General features: G+C 49.1%; 4 protein-coding genes across 6 annotated transcripts in view; 2 read left to right on the top strand and 2 right to left on the bottom strand.

Annotated features, from left to right (window-relative positions):
* The window catches only part of CCDC13 (coiled-coil domain containing 13), a 33140-nt gene extending 28834 nt beyond the window's left edge, over nt 1–4306 (bottom strand). The window contains exons 1-2 of the mRNA XM_049798973.1: nt 4232–4306; nt 2829–3052 (exon numbers count right to left, since the gene is read on the bottom strand). Coding sequence (XP_049654930.1) covers nt 2829–3046 — 218 coding nt within the window. The 5' untranslated portion in view covers nt 3047–3052; nt 4232–4306. The remainder of the gene's footprint in view (nt 1–2828; nt 3053–4231) is intronic.
* A 527-nt stretch (nt 4307–4833) lies between these two features.
* On the bottom strand, nt 4834–10312 carry HIGD1A (HIG1 hypoxia inducible domain family member 1A). 3 transcript variants are annotated; one of them, XM_049798998.1, is made up of 4 exons: nt 9000–9075; nt 8593–8700; nt 6771–6905; nt 4834–5972 (listed from the first exon to the last, which is right to left on the bottom strand). In XM_049798998.1, the coding sequence occupies exons 1-4, from the start codon at nt 9058–9060 to the stop codon at nt 5923–5925; spliced, it is 354 nt and encodes a 117-aa protein (XP_049654955.1). In that variant the 5' UTR covers nt 9061–9075; the 3' UTR covers nt 4834–5922. The 3 variants fall into 3 exon arrangements, with proteins under 3 accessions (XP_049654955.1, XP_049654956.1, XP_049654957.1); XM_049798999.1 differs by lacking the exon at nt 9000–9075 and adding an exon at nt 10255–10312 and having other exon boundaries at nt 4836–5972; XM_049799000.1 differs by lacking the exon at nt 9000–9075 and adding an exon at nt 9213–9234 and having other exon boundaries at nt 4836–5972.
* Nucleotides 10313–13018: 2706 nt separating this feature from the next.
* ACKR2 (atypical chemokine receptor 2) lies at nt 13019–17894 on the top strand. The gene is made up of 3 exons (XM_049798980.1): nt 13019–13087; nt 13706–13763; nt 15707–17894. The coding sequence occupies exons 1-3, from the start codon at nt 13064–13066 to the stop codon at nt 16819–16821; spliced, it is 1197 nt and encodes a 398-aa protein (XP_049654937.1). The 5' UTR covers nt 13019–13063; the 3' UTR covers nt 16822–17894.
* A 2812-nt stretch (nt 17895–20706) lies between these two features.
* On the top strand, nt 20707–23055 carry LOC126037987 (5-beta-cholestane-3-alpha,7-alpha-diol 12-alpha-hydroxylase). Its single transcript, XM_049798975.1, has one exon. It carries the CDS (start codon nt 20762–20764, stop codon nt 22292–22294), a length of 1533 nt encoding a protein of 510 aa, XP_049654932.1. The 5' UTR covers nt 20707–20761; the 3' UTR covers nt 22295–23055.
* Nucleotides 23056–23168: the final 113 nt, after the last annotated feature.

The following is a 23168-nucleotide window of genomic DNA, read 5'->3' on the forward strand; positions in this document are numbered from 1 at the left end:
AGCAAATCCTGCCTGGATTTGATACACTCATAACCACTCTTTTGCTGAACACAGACATACAATAAGCAAAGGACAATCCAGATAAATCTGCTACACCTGCCATGTCAAATGGGGACTTTTAACAGTCAGTGCCACTGAAATGGAGGTAAGTAATAGCTAGCTCTTGAATTACTCGGACCTAAACGACTGAACTGTAAATAGCAGAGAAGTGCTGGGACTCTCCTGTACTCTGCAGCTCAGAGTAAGCACACTGCACCAGGATGTGCTATGGGAGTGCCTAAGCCCCTCTCCTCCACCAGACAAATCCACATCTGAACTGTGAGAAGCAGTCTCCCCCTTCATTTAAAAAAAAATAAAAAAATCAGATCTCCATAGTAATCTCTATATAATATCAGAACTAAATGTTGAAGGGAAGAGAACAGCTGGTAGAGGTCAGATCAGAAGCATAACTTAGCAAATCAGACAGCTGTGGTGAGGGACCTGTGTGTGAAGAAGACAATGTATGAAGCAATGGTGAGAGCACTAGTTTCTAGAAGGTCAGCTCCCTGTTTCCACACAGACTTCCTTTGCAGCATGAACACCACATTCCCAGAAGCACCTGAAAGTTTCAGTGGTTCACTCCTGGGTTCCCTGCATCTTCACAGAAGCTCTGCTGCAGCTTATCCACTTGGGCGTTTAAGGAAGCAATCTTCAGAAACAAGCTGAGCAGGGAGTTGCCCAGAGTAACACAAAGGGAGGATCAGCATTTAGGCCCTAATAAACCTTGGTTAGTGGCTTGATAAACTTTGGTAGAGGTGCCCTTCCCCACTCTGGATTCTGGGAGGGGAAACTGTCTCAAAGGTATATGCCTAACTGCGGTTTTCCATCCATGACCCGCTGGTTTTGGCAGAGCTGCCAGCTCCTCCTTCCTGACCCTGTATCACTGTACATCACCCCATCATGGTGCCTATAAAACAGTCTATGGGACTAAAGCTGTAAAATTGGATCACTGAAATGACTTGAGATAAAAGTACCCTTGCCCCAGAAAGTGAATCCAGTTTCCAGCAAATAGCTGTATCTGCACAGCTGCAAGCAGGGAGCAGAAGCAGGAATTTCTTCAGCTGGCTTCACCACTAACATGGAGCAAATCCCTGAATAGCCAACACTGTAGTAAGTGCAGACATCTTTGGGACATGTCCAACTTCAGACCTGTTCTAGTTTGTACAAAAAATATTAATTGGGTCAGACGGAAAGACTGACTATATCCTAGGAGGAAGACAAATGATCTGAGATGGGGTTTCAAATCTTTGCTCCCGTAAATTGAATTATGCACTCAGCTCCAAAAACAAGATCAAGGGAGATCCACATCAGAATGTCCAATATCCTGGTAATCCAGATACTACCCCAACGGGTAAGGTAAGACCCAAACGCCTGTCCCCAGAAAGATTTAAAACCCTATCATGTATAAACCTGTCAAGTATCTTAACCAGGGGATAGGTCTGTCTATGAGACCCTCCTATGTAGCTGGCTGTCTTTTGACCTACTAAATCAGGTTATATTGCAAAGATAGCCAGGGGAACACTTTTCTGAGCTACAGTCCTTTGCTTGCACCCATTAGCTGCTTTGCCCTTACCTGTCTTTGGCAATTATTCATGTAGGGAACTTGTTTGTTTAAAAGGCTAGGCAGGAAACAACCAACAGTTCCAAGGATGTTAGTGATTCTGAACGACTGGATTTCATAACACAGTACCTAGCTGCCCCTAGCATGTCACCCTTAACCCCTCTGTCATGCTTTTCATTTGTGAAACGCTGATAAACATAGAATCATTTAGGTTGGAAAAGACCTTTAAGATCAACGAGTCCAACCACCATCCATGCCCACTAAACCATGTCCTGAAGTGCCTCATCTACGTGCTTTTTGAATACCTGCAGGGATGGTCACTCAACCACTTCCCTGGGCAGCCTGTTCCAATACCTGACAACCCTTTCAGTAAAGAAATCTTTCCTAATGTCCAATCTAAACCTCCCCTGCCACAGCTTGAGGGCATTTCCTCTCATCCTATCTCCAGCCACCTGACAGAAGAGATCAGCACCCACCTCACTACAACCTCCTTTCAGGTAGTTGTAGGGAGCGATCAGGTCTCCCCTCAGCCTCCTCTTCTCCAGACTAAACAGCCCCAGCTCCCTCAGCCGCTCCTCATAAGACTTGTGCTCCAGGCCCCTCGCCAGCTTGGCTGCCCTTCTCTGGACACGCTCCAGCACCTCAATGTCTTTCCTGTAGTGAGGGGCCCAAAATGGAACACAGGACTCAATGTGCGGCCTCACCAGTGCCCAGTACAGGGGGACGATCACCTCCCTGCTCCTGCTGGCCACACGATTTCTGATACAGGCCAGGATGCCGTTGGCCTTCTTGGCCACCTGGGCACACTGCTGGCTCATATTCAGCCGGCTGTCAAGCAGCACCCCAGGTCCTCTTCCACTGGACAGCTTTCCAGCCCCTCTTCCCCAGGCCTGTAGCACAGCATGGGGTTGTTGTGACTGAAGTGCAGGACCCAGCACTTGGCCTTGTTGAACCTCATATGATTGGCCTCAGCCCATAGATCCAGCCTGTCCAGATCCCTCTGTAGAGCCTTCCTGCCCTCCAGCAGATCAACCCTCCTGCCCAACAATAATAAAAGAGCACATCATAACGGTCTGAGGATAAACACGTTAGGGGCAGCGAGAGTCTTCTCAGGATAATGAAAGCCCAGTGCGTGAAGACAGAAAGTGCTCTGTCAACTTAATATGAGTTTCATAAGATCATATGCAAAATATACTTCTTTAACTTCCTGAAGGAACAGTGCCTTTACCTTTTGCTGTCATCTTCATTTACAGGTTGTCCTATTTCAAACAGGTTTAGATCATGTGGGACACTGAAAGTTTCCTGTGCATTGCCATTATCACCCTTCTGACTGTTCTGTTTTTCCTTCTTCCTCTCCATTAGATTTTGCAGCCGCCTTTGCTGTTGTTCTTGATAAGCCTTAAACTGACTTTTAAAATGTTCATTCACTTTTATGTCTGACTCCATTGTTTACTAAAAGCATAACAAGAAGAAAATAAAAAGTAACAGAGAGCAGAATCAACATCGCTTTGAAAAACATCCTCTTCTAACAGCTGCTTTGCAGTTTTTCCTCACTGACCTCTGCACAATCTCCCTGCCACCTCTTCCTCTCAGCCACTGTACTCTTCAGCCTCACTGCCTTTCTTCAAGTGCCTTTTTCCATAAATGGCTTTCAAACAGTCTTCAAAAAAATGTTTGGGTCTTTTTCACTCTAGCATTCAAAAAGCAATGTCTTAAAATGTTTTTAAACAAATCTGTTTAAATAAACATTTTTACAGAAGAGCAAGTTGGGGTCAAACCCAAGGGAATGTGGCAAGCACGTTACACTGACTAAAGGGAGCACAGACTGTTTGCAACCATCCAGCCTTCCTTGCCACGTTTCAAAGAAAGGTGCAGATCGCCCCAGTTTTGGGTTAACATGGGACTGACAGAGGAAGAAAGATCTCTGTTTATCCTAATGCTCCCTTTGGGCACTAGACACCAAGAGTGTGGCTTAATCTTCCCCCTGAGTTTCTAAGCATTAAGTGATAACATTAAAGCAATAATATTGCTACCCATTTAAGTGTCTAGAGCTTTACTTAGCACGACTAAAGACAATCAGTTTGCTGATGTATTCCAGCCCCCTCTCCTTCTGTTTGACATTTACTGTCAGCAAAAAATCTAGTGCACCTTTGGCCTAGGAAAAACGATCAGTAAAATCTTTCGAAGGCACACCCTCCACTGAGTAATTAAGGCAGGCCCTTTCTCACACTAAGGCAGCAATCGTCCTGATAAACTGCCAAGAGGCATGCTGTGTCCCTTTGTGCCTGTGTGTACCCTGTGGGCAGAGACTCACTGCAAGCAGCTTTACCTCCACGACACCCTGGGGCGTGGGCAAGGTGCGTTAAGGACCGAACAAGCCCAAAGAGCCAAAGTCAGCTGCCTCTGCCCAGCCCACAGGCCTCGTGGGTACGAGCGACGGCCTGGGAGCAACCTTTAGCCTTCCAACCTACCTGGCTACCGACTCCAAACCTGTCACGGAGGGATCTGCCCCACAGCTGCTGTGTGAGGAGAGGGGCTTCCCCCTCTTCCCCGCCCAACTCCCGCCTTGTCCTGCGGCCTGACAGGGCCTGACACAGCCCCACTCCCTTCCCCCTCCCCGCCCCAGCCTACCGAAACCGCCTTCCCCGGCCCCAGAGAGCAGCGGCAGAGTCCACCCCGGCCGCCCTCTCCCACCGGCCGCCCGCCTCGGCAGGGCCGGGCCCGGCTGCGGCTCCGGCTCCGGCTCCGGCTCCGGGCCCGGCCGCAGCCCCACGCGGTTCCCATAGCAACGGGGCAAGGGCAGGGGACGGGCAGGGCCGCGCATGCGCCGGACGGCGCCGCCGGAGGGGCGGGGCCGGCGCCCTTCTCCTCAGCCCGGCCGCCATGACAGTTCTCCTCACACACACCGCCTGGTCGCGGAAAGCCCCGGCCCCTCGGGGTTACGGTGGTGTCGGGAACGGGGCTGCGTCTTTATCCCGCCCCGGGCTGCGGTGGAGGAGGGCAGTTACAGGTAAAGGCCTCCTCACGCCCCTCCCCAGCTCCACCCCGGTGAGGGGGAGCCGGCGTGAGGAAGCCGTCAAGGACGGCGGCGTTGTAGCGGCGGGGAATGCCCTTTCCCAGTAGCGCTGCACCCTCTCAGGTGATTTTTATTCACGTATGTAAGCTCATCCCATCCCGCCGCAGGAGGCTGGGTGCGCGCCCTCCCCCCCACCCCCAAAAAAAAATAAATCCATGGCCAAACGCTTATCTCCAGCGCTCGCACATTTATTCTTATTTCATCTCCCGCTGCTCTGTACAATAGGTCACACACAGAGGTGCAGCATGTACCTTGCGGTATTTGTTACAGAGAGACACCATACTGTCACCACGGAATGTAAGCTAATAGGAGGAAACGAGGTTTTTACAAATTGCGTTTATTTTCGTGACTGCCGTTGGAGATACAAGGGGTTCCAGAGTAAAATAACAGTGGCAATTTGCAGAGAAGGGTTTTAACACGTCAAAGATCATTGGGGCTTTTCAATTTAAATGTTTTAAAATTTCAGCGGGGAATGACACTGCAGAAATCGGAGCTGGTAACTAAAAGCATTAGAACACCAAGGTTTCGTTTTCACAATATGTATTTTAAATGTTACATTTAAATGTTACTCAGACGAACACTGTAAATAAAGTTACAAAACAGTAATCCAAAAGTCTGAAAATCTATAGTAAAAATAGGGAGCCTGTGTCTTCATTAACAATGAATAAATATAACATTTAAATAGCTGCAACACACCAAATATTTATCTCATGACTTAAATAAAAAAAAAAAATAGATGTTTATATCTCTCTCAATACTTTAGGAGTCATTTAGTGCTACTGGAAGCTTCTAAATTACAAAGCTGGAGGCTGACAAATATACAGGATAGAAAATGACAGCGAAGCATTCACAACTCTATCTTACAGATGTGGGCTCCACACTCTGCCTGAGGCCTAACGGAAGGTAGTTCCGACTTTGTGGGTTTAGGCAATGGCAGCAAAAGAGGTCCAAAAATTGGTGACTGAGTCGACAGTCGAGGGAAAGATAAAGGGATTGTACTCTACTATATCCCCTAAAAACTGGGATATGGTAGCGTCAATCAGAAAGAGCCAGACCCCGATACCCGCTCCCCCAGTGCGCAATCATTTAGGCTGCCAGCTTCAAGACAGTGTACCATACACAAAATACATACAGGGCAATTCTCTGATACCATGTATTATTTTTTTCCTCAAGAACCCCTTGATATGAGGTTTGTAGCTGCAGTACACAGGCCACCACCAGGACAGAGATTTCAGTCATCTTTCCATTACTCCTTTGGCTTCACCACGTACTCCCGAAACATTGAATACAGCACACCTACAAGACAGAAATACAAGCACAGTTAGAAAGCTGGGTTAAAGAAGCAATAATGGGTTTCAAAATCTAAACAGTAAGAGATATTCTCAGCAATGGAAATAATGTTTCCCTTCCTCTTCTGCTGTATTTTTTTTTTTTAATAGCAGTGATGAACACTACAAAATTCTTCATATACAGAGAAACTGGATATGAAAATATACTGTATATGAAAACGCAGGTCCCCAGCCAATTCTAGTTTGCTTTGCAGTCAAAGTCAAGTGCTTTTTTGTCAGTATAGAAAAATGGTGTTTTATGGGATGTACATTTACACATACACAGCTGCAATACTTGGATGAGACCTGGGATGTACAAATCGGTACATTCAGGGACACAATTCCAGTCCCAAAAATAATACTGTAGGCTATGCAAGCTGATTTTCCAATGCATTAAATTCAGAAACAGCAACATATTTACAAGGAAAAATATTAACATCAGATAGTCTTTTTTTTTTTTCTTTGCCTCCAATTTCAACACCTGCAGAACCTCATATATTTCCTGCATCTAAAACTAGTCAAAACTTCTACCCTCAAAGGTAGCACAGTTAAATATTGAACATGTGTATTTAAACATCATGTTATTCTAGAAAGGCTGAGTGAACACCAGTAACGACCATAAACATCCTGAAATATAATAGCCTGGAGACTTCCACCCTGAGGATATTTCACGCACGCTGTATTATCCACTAGGGAGAAGAGATGCAAGAGGTTTTCCGTGGTCCAGCTTGCCATTGCTGAGGACAGCCTCCCGTTCGGTACGTACCACACGTTATCGCTCCCACGACGAAGCCCTGGGCTGCCACGCGCATGTGAATCAGGTGAAGAGACATTTTCATGTCGCCTCTGTGCTTCAGTCTGTACAGCCCGTAGCCGACCACCATGGCGAAGCCAGCCATCCCTACAAGGCAAGGAAAGCATCCTCCTGAGTCGAGATCCAACTCATCGGGACGTGTGGAGTGACCCACCTAAACAAGATATCCTGGGAATAATCACGTTTTGCTCCAATCACACTGGTTTTGTGTAGATGGCAAGTCCTGGCCTGCTTACTGTTTTCACTTGAGTGCCATCTCATTCAATGCCCAAGTCAGTGTAGAGGAGAGAGATTTCCACTAGTGTTAAAACACCACAGCAGTAGCTCAAGGCGTCAGAGTTTCCTGGGTATTTTTCAGAGAGGACAAGTGCTGCTTGCACCCTCTTTCCTGGATGGAAGCTCACACCCAACAATACCGTTCGGCTCCTCAGCGTGTGGACGCACCGTGACGTACCCACCGGCCTGCTGAGGTTGCTGTTTTGGCTGTTGTCACGTTTGGCCAGCTTTCACTGGGACAGGACAAGGCGTACGTTACTTGTCCCGTGCTGTGGGGGGAGAGGTTCAGCAACGTCCCTTTCACAGGGCTAGAGTTCACTTTTAGTCCTTCAAAATGCCAAACGCAGCCCTGGCTGTGCCACCTCCAACCTGCGTACACTGATGCTTTTACAGAATACAGAGCAACAATGCACAAAAATGCCCGATTCCATCCACTTTACTGCATATTTAGGATGATTATTTACATAGTTCAAAGGAGGCTGCCAAGTTTTAAGTGTTGTATATATTTTACCAAAAAGAGCCCAGGCAGCTTGTCTCCCTGAAGAGGAGTATTACCAGTTCCACTTGTGAAGCTGTAAACCCTTACTTCACTGGTGCATGATCCATGTGGCAGCTTCATTAAATACCAATTAAGAGCTTTAGGGCCTTCAAGCTAGCTCCGACACAGGTTGAAGGTAAGTTCTGCCAATCTGCTTGGGAGAACCCGAGCTCGCAGTGTTCGTAGTATGCTCTAGCGAGCTGGAGAGTAAAGTCCTGTGACCGCAGGAACCAGTGACAGACATCTGTTAGCAAACGCTTGGAACAGTTCACCCCAAGTGACCCAACTGCTCTCCACTTAAGGTGGCTGGAAATCAAAATGTGTCTCATGTCAGCAGCAGTTCCTGATCAGAGGAAAGTTCTCAGGATGAATGCGACTGATCCTCCCCTCAGAGGCTTTTTTGGGGTCTCGGCAGAGAGACTGAGAACTTTAACGACCTCCTCAAGCTGGGGTACCATAAAACCTACTAAGAAAATGCATTTTAAACTAAGGGACGGCAGCAGAGAAGGATGAAATGTTTAGCAGGTGGGCTGTATTTTAGATACTTCTGTTTTGTATTTTGTTAGCTTCAAAGTCACTTCGCAGTGATCACATAGTTCCTGGTAACTGTACTCCAGAACGGCTGCAAAACACACTCCTTACCACCCAACAGGACCACCTGAACATGTTTTTTAAGCTCACCTAAACAGTCTTTCAGGGTTTGTTGGCGTGGCGTTTTTTTGGAAATTGTAGGTTCTGAGTTTTCTATTAAGATAACAGGCCTCACTGATTTGCCTGTTTCTTGCAGAACAAATACCATTCCGGGCAGGAGGATTACTTCTGTCACCACACAGAAAGCCTACACAAGGAAGTAACTTCAAAGTAATTTCCTGTTCACAGGAAAAAGTGACAGCATTTACCGTAATGATTGCCCAAGAAGAGAAAGATCTAGGTAACCACATTCTTCATCTTTAAACTTACCGAGGGGTACAAATGGTGTCTCTTTAAATTTTCTTAACAGCTTCGATGTCTGGCTGGTGTCAGACTCGTACTCGGAGAAAATGGATTCCTGACCGGACGACATGGTGGCTGTGAAGACAAGGAGTCTCTCTTCAGCTTTTAGAAACATCAAGCTAAGAGAACTTTTAGAAAAAGAAAATCCCTTGCATATTCCACCAGGCACAAATGTCCACATAGTGAGGTACGAGCCCAAGAGCTAGACTTAAGCTGATGAGCTGCACTGACTTCAAGTGAAGTCTTGGGAAGCAAGGTCACTGCATACTAAAACAGGTAAGGACAGGAGGAAAAAAAAAGAAGTAGCGAAGCAACAAATTTCTGCCATCCGTTTTCACACCATTACAGATCCCAGCAGCTCCCCGCATGCTCACAGGTGGCGAGAAGCTGCTGAAAGCTTTGGTCACTGCCTGCGTTTCCATTTAGGACTTCCATCCTCCATCACGCTGCTTTGCTTTCACAGGCTATTCCTTAATAGCAGCTCTGACCTCAGAAAAGTTCATTCCTCCCCTTTCGCTCCCTGCCAAGAACAGCGACGGAAGCGCTTGGGGTGGAAACCGCGAGCCGCTGTAGAAGGTCAGCCCTACCTGGCAGCTCGTCAGTCACTACTACGACCTATCCCACCTTGTTCGCCACTTCAACAGAGCGTCAAACTCCTGCTGGAGAACACAAGAATGTAAAATGGCAGCTGCCGAGGAGTGGGAATGAGTCTTCAAGCCCTCAATAGGCACAGGCTCATGTGGGGACACCTAGCAGCCATGAGAAGGGCTCTACTCACCGAGCCATCATCACCAAACCTGCGAGACCATCCTCCAAAACTTGCCAGCTTGTCATGCTGTCCCCATCACGGATTACACCAAGACCTGTTCCTTCTTTGGTGCCCGGCACGAGCATCATTCTTCAATTAGTGCCTATTTCTGCTACCACAATGAGCTCAGCAACATCACAAAGGTCTCCGCTAGAAAAATCTCTACCGGTTTTGCTCCAGTTTTGCCATCAACGCGCTCAGCAGCAACATACAGCTCGGCCTCGCATGGAAGTACTCCAAGCTCTTGCAATAAGCCAACAGGAACTTAATTTAAGCGCGGGCTAGTAAACACATGCCAAAGATTTCAAACGCGGCCGTGCTCCCCAGTTACGCAGCGTTTTGCGCGGCAGCCTGACTGCTTTTTGAACTAAACCTGCAAACCGTTTCCTCTGCAGGCCACAGGGTTTGGTCCCTCTGCACCTGCTACAACTACCCTCGTTGGCTAAATCTAAGTTTTGTTTTAGCCTGACTCACTCGGAGAAGGAAACACCCGAGCAAACCCCCCCACCCGGCCGCCACGACCTCACCGCCACCCACAGCAAGGAGACACGGGACACTTTTGCGGGGTGGTGGTGGGGGGAAACAAGCTCTGACACGGGTGGAGGCAGACGGCTGGCAAAGCCGCAGGCCCCAACAGACCCACGCGTGGCCCCCGCCCCGCTCCAGACCCAGGTCCCCGCTCCCCACACCGGCCTTCTGCCCTACTCCAGGCCCAGGCGGCCCCCACCGGCCCACACAGACGGGGGTCTCTGCCCCTAAACCTGCCCAAGTGCTTCCCCCTCCTGCCCCGGGGTGTCCCCGCCGCAGGCCCCGGCCCTCACCCCTCCGCTGCCGCCGCCGCTCCCCCTCGCTAATCCGATACCGGCCGGCTTCTGCCAGCCCTGGCCCCGCCCCCTCGCTTCTTATTGGCCGGCTTCGCCCCGCCTCCTCCTCCTCCCGCTTGCCCCCCCGTTGCCCCGATCGAGGACCACAACTCCCAGCGTACAGCGCGGCAGCTCCTCCCCTCCCGCCCCCGCCGCCGCCAGCCAATCCGGAACGGGGAGGCGGGGCAGGCCGTGACGTTGCCGCATTGCGGCGGAGTGACGTGACGTGGCGTCTGAGGGCGGGGAAGGGGCAGCTCGGCGAGGCCTTACCCGGAAGCGCGGGCCTTCCGCCTCTCCGGGGGCCTGGCTCCAGTTTGGGAAACGAGAGAGGTTTTGGGAGGAACCCGGCGATTTGTTTCACCCCCAAAAAGCAGGGGGGTTGCAGGATGGAAAAGCAGCCCCCAGCGGTTTGGTTGTGGTTTTTTTTCCCTGCAATTTGGCCGATTTTCGCTTCAAAAACTTCTCAGCGTCGGTATAAACCCGCGCGTCCGCATCTGGTGGAAGCTCTTTAGCAGAAGGCAAACTCAGAGCCCGGCTTTCCCTTGGTCTGGTTTTCTTTTTCCTGACAGTGAATTGACTCACTTGCCATTTTCCCCTGAATTTCAGCTGTTGAGCTTTGCCCCCGCTGTATGCCAGGCAGCGGATTTTGAAGCCCAAAGACAACCTAGACTTTGCTCCTCACTTAAAACGAACCAGACTCTGGAGCAGCAGGAAAAAAAATCCCTCGGGATCCTGAAGATGCCTAAAACCCTCCCCTAAACCTGGGGGCAGCTCGTCAGAGCAAAACAGCAAAGAAAAGTCCTTTTCTCCACAAACCCTGCCCAGTTTTGCAGTGCTCGTGACTCCCCAGCTCCGGGGGAAGCAGAGCTTGTGGTCCTGCAGGGCTACTCCACCGCTGACACGCAGCATTTTCAATAGCATAAACGAAAGTGGCTCAGATAACCTCTTGTTAGTACAACTGTATTTCTCTAAATGTGCTTCCCATTACTGGTAGTCTGGTTACTTTGCTTGCCAGAGTCATTAGGGCTCTGCAGAGTCTGAAAGGAAAAAAAAAATAATTTATGCAATTACCAGCTCCCAAATTGAGTTAAAATCTTGTAATAAATTACAGTGAAGGCTACTTTCTCCAGTGACTCTCGGAGGCATATTTAATTCCCTGCAGCTCGGTGTGATATGTGCTTCAGGGGAGAAACTCAATTAAAAAACCCCCGCATTTCATTTTAATTGCTGGGCTAATGGAACTGCTGTCACCTGTAGCGTCCCTGTGTGTGTGTCTGGCGCCTCGGCTTTGTGAGCGGCTTCTTGCTCTCTGTGGATATGTATGTTGCCCATATATATTTAGTATAGGATATCTTTTAAATGCAGGCACACATGTACGCCAGCTGGTGGTGGCAAACATGAAAATGGGTAAAAATAACATATTTCTCTCTGTGAATCCACCTACCACGGGGTAGGTTGGATGCGGTGATGTGGCCGTTGCGGCTGCTCTGTTTTCCCGTTTTTACCAGGGCGGTTTGGGGTTTATAAAGCGCACCAGGGTTGGTACGGGGGATGGCCTTGGCACGGTCAGAGTATTCCCCATGGCCTTGTTTTTTGGTGAGATGAGGGAAACGAGCCAGAGGGTGACCACTCACCAACAGTGTCGCTCTAGAACCTCTTCAATAAACCATTTTATCAGAGACACCTTTGACAGGCAAGCAAAGGGTTGTGCTCTGAAGCTGTCCCCAAAACTTCCCTGGGGCAGCGTCAGGAGTCTGGCATGTCTCTGCTGTGGGCGATCTCTTTTTGCACGTTCAACCACTCCAATAATCTCTTTATTCCAGTACTACTTGCAAGGCTTTGCCGCTGCCTGTGAAGACACGTGACTGTCCCCATGGAGCTGCCAGTGCCCGCTGGCCCTGGCCATGTCCCTGCTGGTGGCCATTTCTGCTCTTGCAGGGGATTAGGACCCTGCAGCATCCAAGTAGCACGTGGCTTATTCAGATTTCGTGGAAAAAAATGCAGATTTCAACATCGGGGTCTCAGCCCTGGGAGCCTCTCAGTGCAGAGATGAATGAGGTCTAATCCTGCTTGGGGGAGCTGGGAGGTGGGCAGCGTGGACGTCATCTTAATATCCATCTGTCAGGCAACGGCAGGTGTTTCCACTAATTAAAGCTTTTTGAAAACAAAATAATAAGAGGGAGCTTCTTGCCACATTTGGGATTGGGATGCAGCAAACTGAGAACCAACAGGGAAAAAGAAATTAGGCTTGTTTGGGAGGAGATGGGGTGGAGAAAAGGGAAGGATCAAGGTGGACGGGGGAAAAATGGAGAGAAGAAAGGCAAAAGGAACTGGTTATCTTTAAGCAAGCGGCTGGTCTGTGTGCTTGTCTGCGTGCTTGTCTGCGTGACCCTGGTCTGGCACATCCCAGAAAAGCTTCCTTCTGACTGTTTTGTGAGTGGACTCGCCACCTAGCCTGTGCCTGCTGGGGTGCATGGGGTCTACCAGCGATCTTCATGTTGTGCTGATGTGGATCCTTGGTCCCAGCAGCTCTGGCTGTCCCTAGCGTGGTGCCCGAATTGAGCTACAGAAGAGCAGGTTATATTTCTGAAGGAGGGGTGCTGGGTCCCTGTGGCACAGAGATGATTGCTACAGTGCTCTGACCCAGTGATGAACACCAGGAAAGGCGAAACAAAACCAGGGAGGTCACACTGAGCTCACATTTCCTGCCCATGCTCTTACACAAGTCAAAGAGGTTTCTAAAAGCCTGATTCAAGCCTCCAGCAGGATGGAAACAGGAGAAGAAGCTCCTGTAAGTGCATTTTCTGCTTCTTGCTTGCAGACAGAGCTGCATGAGAAACCTAGAGAGTTTTTCTTTTCTTCTTGAAAGTTAGCCAGCTCATAAGTGCCAGTGCTCCAGCGGACTTGGGATTAATTCCTGAGCTCAGCCCACGTTGCATGCATCAGTTCTCCACTGTGAGCTACAAGATGGGGATATGAATATCAGTGCCAGCATGATACAGAGCGGGGAAGACGCGGCAGAGAGAGAAGAGGCATCTTGGTGGGCTGGAAGAGACCCAGAAATGGAAATTTTTAGGATGGTTTGTCCTGATGTGGATGCAGCGGGGGGGAAGGTGTTTAGGAGTCTTGCTGGGTGTTGCTGTGATCAGAAGGGTGGGCAGCTTTGGTTTCCTCTTGAAAGCATACAGTCAGAACTGTAGATGGCTAAGGATGAATTTCCTCCAAAATATGAAACAGAAAAAAAAAAAAAAAAAGCTTATGCCCAGAAAAGTCTTTTTCTAGCACTCTTCCGTGGCAGATCTCTCCGAGGCTGCTCTGTCTGAAGTGCCCTGCGGCATGCTCCAAAGAACTGTGAGACAGCAAGAAAACATTTCAATCCAGCCCAACCCAAATTTTCTTTTCTTTTCAGCCGCCTGGAATTGTCTGGAATGAGTATTTAAGCAATTTTAGACATGGGACCACTACAGGTATGTCCACAGCTTCACCCTTTATGGCCGCACACCCACGGGCATCCTCAGCACCCCACTCCAAGCCTTGGGTGCTTTGCTTAATCCGCTTGGGGTGGAGGGCCTCCCCTTTCCTGGTGTCCTGATTTCAGCTGGGATAGAGTTGATTGTCTTCCTAGTAGCTGGTACAGTGCTATGGTTTTGAGTTTGCTATGAGAAGAATGTTGATAACACACTGATGTTTTCAGTTGTTGCTAAGTAGTGTTTAGTCTAAAGTCAAGGATTTTTCAGCTTCTCATGCCCACCCAGCAAGAAGGCTGGAGGCGCACAAGGAGTTGGGAGGGGACACAGCCAGGGCAGCTGACCCAAACTGGCCAGAGGGGTATTCCATACCGTGTGATGTCATGCCCAGTATGGAAACTGGGGGAGTGGGGGCAGGGGGATTGCTGCTCGGGGACTAACTGGGTGTGGGTGGGCGGGTGGTGAGCAATTGCATTGTGCACCGCTTGCATATTCCAATCCTTTTACTAGGACTATTGTCATTTTATTAGTGTTACCATTATCATTATTAGTTTCTTCTCTTCTATTAAACTGTTCTTATCTCAACCCACGAGTTTTACTTTTTTTTTTTCCGATTCCCTTCCCCATGCCACTGGGTGGGGGGAAGTGAGTGGGTGGCTGCGTGGTGCTTAGCTGCTGGCTGGGGTTCAGCCACAGCACCTGGGGTGTTCATGGGGAGGGAGCCGTCCCTAGGAATTGCAGAGCCACTGTGGGGTCCGTCCTCCTTGGGACGCATAGCACAACCGGGGACCAGCACCTTCATTTTCTCATTACTCGGTGGCTGCAGGTCTCTCAGGCAATGGGAGAAACAGGTCCTCAAGGAGAGCAAGGCAGGAGTAACTGGAGACAGGGAACTACACAGGCATGCTTGTTTTGGGATTGCTGGAAAAATGAGCTCCAGCGGAAAGGTGGGCAGGTTTGGCCATGGCCGAAAAGTGGCGCGTTTTAGGGATGGAGGGGTATTTGCACTATTTTTTCCCTGTGACAGCCCTGGGTTGCTGTGAGAGCCTGGAGATTAGTCACCGTTTCCTGAAATCTGGGCTGCAGCTGTCTAAACACTGAAGCCAGCCTGCAGTCCTGGGGAGCGGCCAGCTGCACGCCCTTGCCCTCCTCGGTCAGGAGGGTTTCAGTCCACGCCTCATCTCATGCACAGTAGATTCCAGCAACATCATTCCAGCTAAATCTCTTACCTCTAACCCTGATTCAGGAGTTGATTCTGGTGCCTACATGTCCTTATGTTGGATGGGGCTTTGAGCAACCTGATCTAGTGGAAGGTATCCCTGGCCATGGGAGGAGGGTTGGAACGAGATGATCTTTAAGGTCCCTTCCAACCCAAACCATTCTATCATTCTATGTTTTCCACTTGCTAATATCTTTTACAAGAATCCATGGCTTGGTGTCCTACAGTTGGCATGGGAGCAGTGAGATGTTCAGCATTTCACCTCTGGGAGCAGCCCCACCAACATAAAGGTGCTGGTACCACGTTCTGCTTCATGGAAAATTGAGATGCAGCTTTCCCAGTAGTGACGTGGGTGAATCTAAAGCAGCTCACAGAGAAGTGTAGTGGTGGATTTGCCGTAATTCAGAGCAGAAACTTCCTCAAAAGCTTGCAGTGGTGTCAGGAGGAAGTGGTGAGTTATGTCAGAGGAGACCGTGCTCATTTACTTTCAAGGTTTAATGTGTCGCAGTAAGGAAACCAGAATTTTTTTTTTATATGTATGTGTAGACAGCTATGCCCATGCCGTAGGCAAAGGCCAAGAAGCGCAGGACACAAAATACTTATCAGAAGGTGGCAGAAATTTGAACTTATGAACTAAAGGAAAACCCTCTGTGATGTGATGTTTGCCTTTCCCGTGTGGATTGGAACAACATTTTGATCCCCTTCACTTGTCTTTTGCTCCTAGGCAGCCACTTGTCAAACGCAACTTCAATGGTGGCAACAACAACCGCTGCCATCTTGCTGGATGCTGCCAATTCAAGTGACTACCCGTACGAGTACTTGGATGAGGACGATTACATGCAGTATGGCCTCTGCACAAAAGAAGAGCTGCTCTCCTTTAGCAGAGTATTCTTGCCATCTTTTTACACCGTGGTCTTTCTGGTTGGGTTGGTCGGTAACATCCTCCTGTTTATTGTCCTCATTATGTACATCAGGAAGAAAAAGAAGATGACCGAGTTGTATCTGCTGAACCTGGTGGTTTCAGACCTCCTCTTCCTAGTAACCCTTCCTTTTTGGGCTCTATACATTTCTCAGTGGGTGACCTGGGACATATTTTGCCCGGTCTTAAATGCTATGTACACTCTGAATTTCTACAGTGGTGTTTTTTTTGTGAGCTGCATGAGTCTGGACATGTATCTGCAGATAGTTCACGCTTGCTCTCCTCACGGCTCCATGACACGGAGGAATTCCGTCCTCGTCTTGTTGGTAGTATGGGTCTTTTCCATCCTCCTCTCCATTCCTGATGGCCTCTTCACCAGCACAAGGCAAATCCACAACAAAACCATCGTGTGCGTCCATGATTATGGCCAGAAGCACTTATTTTGGAAAGTCGTCTTTCGGGTTATTCAAAACATCCTGGGCTTCCTTTCTCCCTTCCTTTTCATGGTGTTTTGCTATTCCCGCATAGTGTGTGTCCTCACCATGTCTCAGTTGCCTGGTTCAAGGAGAGCGCTCTGCTTAGTCTTTACTCTGGTGGGTGTCTTCTTTGTCCTGTGGTCCCCTTACAACATCGTCCTCATCCTTCACTCCCTGCAAGATGTCGGTGTAATCAGGAGCTGTGAAAGCAGTAGGCAATTGGACTATGCCATGCAGATCACGGAGAGTTTGTCCTTTGTCCACTGCTGTCTCAACCCCTTGCTCTATGCTTTTGTGAAAAAACGATTCAGGTTATATTTATGGAAGATCCCTCAGGCCATTTTCAGGAGAAGTGCTTTCTTTAACTTCCAGCCCTCAGGGACAAGCCAGTCTTGCAGCAGTTACGCAGCTGAGATAGAAATGTTGAGTATCACAAATGCATGATAAATATTTACATTATTTACGTTACGTGTATGCCCTCTGTGCTGTATTTTACTGGTCCTGGCCATGCGATGGAGTTGGTGCGAGCCCACAGCCCTGCGTAACCAGGTATTTCATCCTAGTGTCAGCATCGAGATGAGGATTTTCCACGTTGGGATTGGAAAAGTACACGTGGGATTTGTGTGAGAGACTGAAAGAGTTAATGTCTCAAACACTGTGGTGGGGCAAATTCTGCATAACAAAACCTGCATAACAAGGAACCGCAGGTGAAAAGAAGCAGATCGGCACAGATCAGCAGGCAAGGGTGCCCAGCTCCCTGTTCTGATTGATAAAGTGTTCTGATACGCTGAGCAGAACAGCTCACCGTGCACGGCCAAAGATCAAACAGTGGTCATGTCTGCAGGGAAGGAGAAGTTACTCCCCAAGTGACCGCCACACCCACCGACCCATTTCCCCAAAGGTTCTGGAAGCACAAACTGCACATGACACCTAATTTGCCTAATGAGTTCGAGTGCCCACCCGAAGGAGGGGCAAGGATGGTAAAAGGACACAAACTGAAGCCCCACGTATGCAAGCCCACCAGAACAGGACCCTTAGGCTTGCTGGACCCAGGACTAGTGAAATCTTTGCCTTTTTTTTCTCTCTCTCTCTTCCCCCCCCCCCCCGTAATCCCCACACCTCATCCCTCTAGATGTGAACTGTTGACCAAGTCTGGGACTATGAGTGGATCCTTCTCAGGAAGGAGTCCAGAAGGCAAGGGGGTCTGCTCTGAACCTCGTGACTCAGCAGGAGGGCTCTCCTTATTTTCTTCCCTGAACTGATCCCCAAATAAGTACGGCTTTGTCCCAGTTTTGGCTGGGATAGAGTTGATTGTCTTCCTAGTAGCTGGTGCAGTGTTATGTTTTGAGTTTGCTATGAGAAGAATGTTGATAACACACTGATGTTTTCAGTTGTTGCTAAGCAGTGTTTAGTCTAAAGTCAAGGAGTTTTCAGCTTCTCATGCCCAGCTGGCAAGAAGGCTGGAGGGGCACAAGAAGTTGGGAGGGGACACAGCCAGGGCACCTGACCCAAACTGGCCAAAGGGGTATTCCACATCATGTCCAGTATATAAACTGGGGGAGTGGGGGTGGGGGATCACCACTCGGGGATTAATGGGGCATCGATTGGCAGGTGGTGACCATTCACACTGTGCATCATTTGGATATTCCAATCCTTTTATTATTACTGCTGTCATTTTATTAGTGTTACCGTTATCATTATTAGTTTCTTCTTTTCTGTTCTATTAAACTGTTCTTATCTCAACCCATGAGTTTTACTTCTTTTCCCGATTTTCTCCCCCATCCCACTGGGTGGAGGGGGAGTGAATGAGCGGCTGTGTGGTGCTTGATTGCTGGCTGGGCTTAAACCACAACAGGCTTGTAATGTTTGCTGACGTATGATTAGCATGTGTTACACAGTTTACTGATGTAGTTTCATGCCAATTCTTGTTGTGAGCAAACAGAAGTTGAGTTTTGTGAGTTAAAGGATCCCTGGTGTCATTTCACCTTAATCCTGACCTGGGAATTGGCTAACTTGAGTTGTTGTCCTGAGAAATTGGGACATGACAATTTGTTTCTGGTGTAACTGGAATTATTATAAAATTCCAGTGGGTTTATGCTCGTGGAAGAAGCCCAGCTCCTGTCTGGAGTATGAGGCATTAGGGGATGAAGGAGCTGCTTATGTAGATGTCATGCCCTTAAAAATGCAAACTGAAACTTGTGCAGAGCTTCTGCCCCATAGATCCCAAAGGGTCCGATGGAGTTGAGCGATCCCATTACCCCTCCAGCTCGTGGTGTTGGCTGGGGAATGCATTTGCCACACTCATCCATCAGGCCAGATATGGGTGACCAGAAGCCCAGCCTGGGGGGTGGCTTTGCTTCTCCCAGCTTTTGCCATCTGCCGGGTTCATCCCTTTGTCTGCCAGGAGAGATAATGGGAGGAATTAGGCACCTTTAAACTGGGTTGTCTGGCCAACGGTGGGTTTCTCCGTTATGATAAGCTGTGCCACACTCAGGTCTCCTAGGAGACTGTGTCTTTCTGAGGGATGGATCCCTGGTTAGAGATCAGTTCAATCAGCAGCAAAGTTCAAACCAGTAACAACCAGTGACAAAGAGAAAAAACGATGGGCTCAGCAGAAAAGTGATGGAGGAATTTGCCTTCTCAAAGAACCATTTTGACAAAAAAGGTCAACTGATGCTGTCTTTGACATACCTATTGGCTTTGCAACACCACAGAGTGAGAGTATGGCCTTGAACAGAAGAGCACGGCTAGCTGTTAGCCAATCCTTATTACCCAGTGTATCTTTAAAGTTCAAAGTTTTGAATTTGCTGACCTTTATTTAAAGGTACTATTCACCCCAAATACTCTTGAACCTTAAAGGGGCCCTTTCCAGCCTTGAAACCTATTGAGCATGGGAGTTGCCTAGAATTGTACAAATAAAATTAATAATTGAAGAGAAAATATTCATCGCCTTAATTTTATTGCTAGACAAGGTTGCTGGACCAAGAAGGGCTTTGAGCTGATCTAGAAGGGTGGATTTGTTTTCACTGCCAAATCTGTTATTTTTCTTGCCAACATTGCTACAGTATGTTTCTAAAATGGTAAGGCTGGGAGCTTTCCTTAAAAAAAAGCAAACCCCGAGTAAATATTGGCCTTCACTCCACGGGTCAGGTCACTGGGAGGGAACGTGGAAGGAGAGAGCAGCTGGGAAGCAAAAACTAAGATGAAGATTGTGATGCCGTACACAGGAGGGCTCGTGGGACTGTGTAAAACTTCTTATAATGTGATGCTTAGGGGAAGGGCAAAGGTGGGGGAAATAAGGGAAGGTATAAAAGGGGCTGGTTGAGCGTAAGCAGCATGCCCTGCGCCTGCTCGTGGCAGTCTGTCCTATCGCCTTATTAAATACTTTTTCATCACTCTCTTTAATCATAGAGTCATAGCGCAGGATGGGGCACAGGGTCCCTGGCATTGTCCCCAAACCCCATCCGGAGAGTGGGGAGCAGGAGATACTGAGAAGCAGAAGCGAAAATGGATAAAACTGCCGGGTACAGGGGTGGGAGCAGGAGGACAGAGGATCGGGGGATTGCTCCGCTGGCTGGAGGGGACACGACAGAATTGCCGCTGCCAAGCATCGGGTGTGCAGGCATCGGCACAGAAGAAAGTGCTGTCGTCCATCTGGGCGCCGCTGCTCTCCAGCCAGGAGGTGGGTTTGGCCATTTGCAGACTCCGGACTCATCTGGTGCAAAGCAAATGTAACTGATTCAAACCCTCGTCACTCGCAGGGGAAGCTGACCTGCTTTGCTTTGCCCTCGTGTGGGTTAGCGGTGGTTGCTCTGCTCATTGGCAAAGCGCTTATGGGGCACTGCGAGTTGGAGAATGTCAAAATGTTGGAGACCTTTCCTTCTCTTGGCTTGTGAGACCAAATTAGCTCAGCCGTAAACCCCTTCACTCTGTCCTGAGCTCACTTCCAGTAGCATTTCCAACATCCACTCTTCCTCTCATTTTTTTTCAGCCTGCAGTGCGTGTCCATAGCCTGGTCTTAAAGGTAGAAATCACTGAGCGAAATTCTCTGAACCCTCTTTTTCAATAACTGGGCTCCATGCAGCCTAGAAAAGGGAATTTGCTTAAGATGCTGCAGAGCACATGCCAAAACCCATCTGCCGCACACAGCAGCCCGGTAACTCTAACGTAATTACGGCGTACCTTCCACCTTAAAAATCTGTCTGTTCATCAAGGGAGAAGTACACACTGGAGCATTCCACAGGGGAAAGGCAAACACTTGCTGCCAATGGGGACAGAGGCTGACAGCTGTGCATCTGCTTGTCAGTTGCTGGATGGGAATAAAAAGCACATTCCTGCCCCAATCTAGCTCTAGTCCGAGCTCCCGGACGGACGCAGAGCTCTCATGGCGCTCTGGGTGGTTCTCCTGTGTACCTTGATAGCATCGCTGCTTGGTGGGCTCTACCTCCTGGGCATGCTTCGGAGACGGAGACCCGATGAGCCGCCTCTGGACAAAGGTACCATTCCCTGGCTGGGTTACGTGCTGGATTTCAGAAAGGACAGTTCAGAGTTTCTCAAAAGGATGCAGAGAAAACATGGGGATATTTTCACGGTGCTGATCGGAGGCTATTACTTCACCTTTGTGATGGACCCCTTCTGCTTCGGAGCCATCACGAAGGAATCACGATCTAAACTAGACTTCAGGACTTTTGCATCTAAACTGGTCCAGCAAGTTTTTGGCTACAAGCCCATCGAAGCCAACCATAGCATAGTTCATGCGTCGAGCACGAAGCATCTGATGGGAGACGGACTCACTGTCATGATACAAGCCACCCTGGAGAACTTTCAGAAGCTGATGTTTTTCAATCTGAGCTCGGGAGAGGAGAAGCGAGTGTGGCAAGAGGACAGCCTCTTCCACTACTGCTACAACATCGTCTTCAGAGCCGGGTACCTGGCTCTCTATGGCAGCGAGCCACACCAAGGGGCAGATAACAAGGAGAAAGCTATTGAGCAAGATCGCATCCACTCCAACCAGCTGTTCTATGAGTTTCGGAAGTACGACCGGCTCTTCCCTCGCCTGGCCAGTGCTGTGTTACCTCCCAAGGAAAAAAGAGAAGCTGAACGGCTGAAGAGGCTCTTCTGGAGCACACTGGCCGTGAAGAAGACCTGGCGGAAGGACAATATCAGTGGGTGGATAAGGGATCAAGAGCAGCTTCTGGCAGAAAACGGTGTCCCCGAGTATATGCGGGATCGTTTCATGTTTGTGCTCCTCTGGGCATCCCAAGGCAATACGGGCCCAACTGCCTTCTGGCTCCTTTTGTATCTAATGAAACATCCAGAAGCTATGAAGGCTCTGAAGGATGAGGTAGATAAAGTCTCAAGGGAGAACGGCCAGGAAATGAAACCAGGCAGCCCACCAGTTAACATCACTAGGGACATGTTAAACCAGACTCCTCTTCTGGACAGTGCTCTGGAAGAGACCCTGCGGCTGGTTGCAGCCCCAATACTGGTCAGAGCTGTCCTCCAGGACACCAGCCTGAAGATGAGCAGCGGGACAGAGTACACTCTCCGCAAAGGAGACAGAGTGGCTCTGTTCCCGCACGTGTCTGTGCAGATGAACCCAGAAATTCACCCCGATCCTCACGAATTTAAGTACGACCGCTTCATAAACCCAGACGGCACCAAGAAAGATTTCTACAAAAATGGGAAGAGGCTGAAATACTTCAACATGCCTTGGGGGGCAGGAGTATCCATCTGTCCCGGGCGGTTCTTCGCTACCACTGAAATGAAACTGTTTGTGTTCTTGATGCTGAGTTACTATGACCTGGAGCTGGTCAACAGAGAAGAGGAGATCCCGGCGATAGACGCCAGCCGCTGGGGATTTGGGACGATGCACCCTGTTCGCGACGTTCGGTTCAGATACCGGCTACGCTTTTAATTTGGGAAGTCCTTGTTGCGTCGCTTGTTCTGCTGTTATCTTTGAAATAAGTTGTGTGATCTCATGGTTGTCAGATCTGTGCAGGCACCAACATTGATATGATCTTGTTTGCTTAACCATTATCATGGCTTTTCTCTTTATGTCCCTCACATGTATCGCTGCTCTGCATCTCTGGTTGTTGTGGTGTTGGGTTATCTGATAAAAGCTCACCTACATACCCACAAAAGAGCGCAGAGAGACAAATAGTACCAGCCTACTTCCAGACCCATCACAGGGGCCGGCAGCCCATCTGCACAAGCCCAGAGGAGCACAGGGGCATATTGGCAGGTGGGAATCCCAATTAAGGACTTCCAAGGAATGAGAGTTTTGTCCAGGTCCCTCTCAGGACTGTCCCAGCAGAACCATCGGCCTGATGGTCCCGGCATGAGACCCATGGAGATGTGTCATTGGGAGCAGAAATCTGGATCACCATCTGCGCTGAGGGGGATTGCTGTCGAGGGAGGGGGGATATCTTATGGCGTGCAGGGGAAGAGCATTTTGGGATTGCACAGGATTTATGGTGGGATGGTTAGGGGAGGAACCAAAGGTGGGAAAAAGGAGGGGTTTAGGTGATTTGGGGAGAAAAATAGAGGGGTAAGTGGATAAAAAGGGCTGGGGGGATATAAATAGGCAGCTGGTCCAGATACTTGTCTGGTCACACCCCGCACCTGATGAGCACAGCCTGTCCTATTGTCTTATTAAATTCCTTTCCTTAAATTCAAGACCGTGTGTCCGTGGTGCCGGCAGCTGACACCAGTGTGCAAGCAAAGATCAGGCCAGATGAGCTGGCAAATAAGTGAGGTGGCCCTGGAGCCTGGGGGTGAGCCCGGCTGCA

This window comes from Accipiter gentilis, chromosome 4, assembly GCF_929443795.1.
Source record: "Accipiter gentilis chromosome 4, bAccGen1.1, whole genome shotgun sequence".
NCBI classification, from domain to species: domain Eukaryota; kingdom Metazoa; phylum Chordata; class Aves; order Accipitriformes; family Accipitridae; genus Astur; species Astur gentilis.

Excerpts from the sequence above, each read along its gene's own strand:
- HIGD1A (XM_049798998.1), bottom strand. The coding sequence starts at position 9,060 with ATGGAAGTCCTAAATGGAAACGCAGGCAGTGACCAAAGCTTTCAGCAG. Across the intron at positions 6,906-8,592 it reads GACACCATTTGTACCCCTCG|GGATGGCTGGCTTCGCCATG; the intron begins GTAAGTTTAAAG and ends CTTGCCTTGTAG. Across the intron at positions 5,973-6,770 it reads CGTGGGAGCGATAACGTGTG|GTGTGCTGTATTCAATGTTT; the intron begins GTACGTACCGAA and ends TCTGTCTTGTAG.
- ACKR2 (XM_049798980.1), top strand. The coding sequence starts at position 13,064 with ATGGAAACAGGAGAAGAAGCTCCT. Across the intron at positions 13,088-13,705 it reads AAACAGGAGAAGAAGCTCCT|CCGCCTGGAATTGTCTGGAA; the intron begins GTAAGTGCATTT and ends TTTTCTTTTCAG. Across the intron at positions 13,764-15,706 it reads TAGACATGGGACCACTACAG|GCAGCCACTTGTCAAACGCA; the intron begins GTATGTCCACAG and ends TTTTGCTCCTAG.
- LOC126037987 (XM_049798975.1), top strand. The coding sequence starts at position 20,762 with ATGGCGCTCTGGGTGGTTCTCCTGTGTACCTTGATAGCATCGCTGCTT.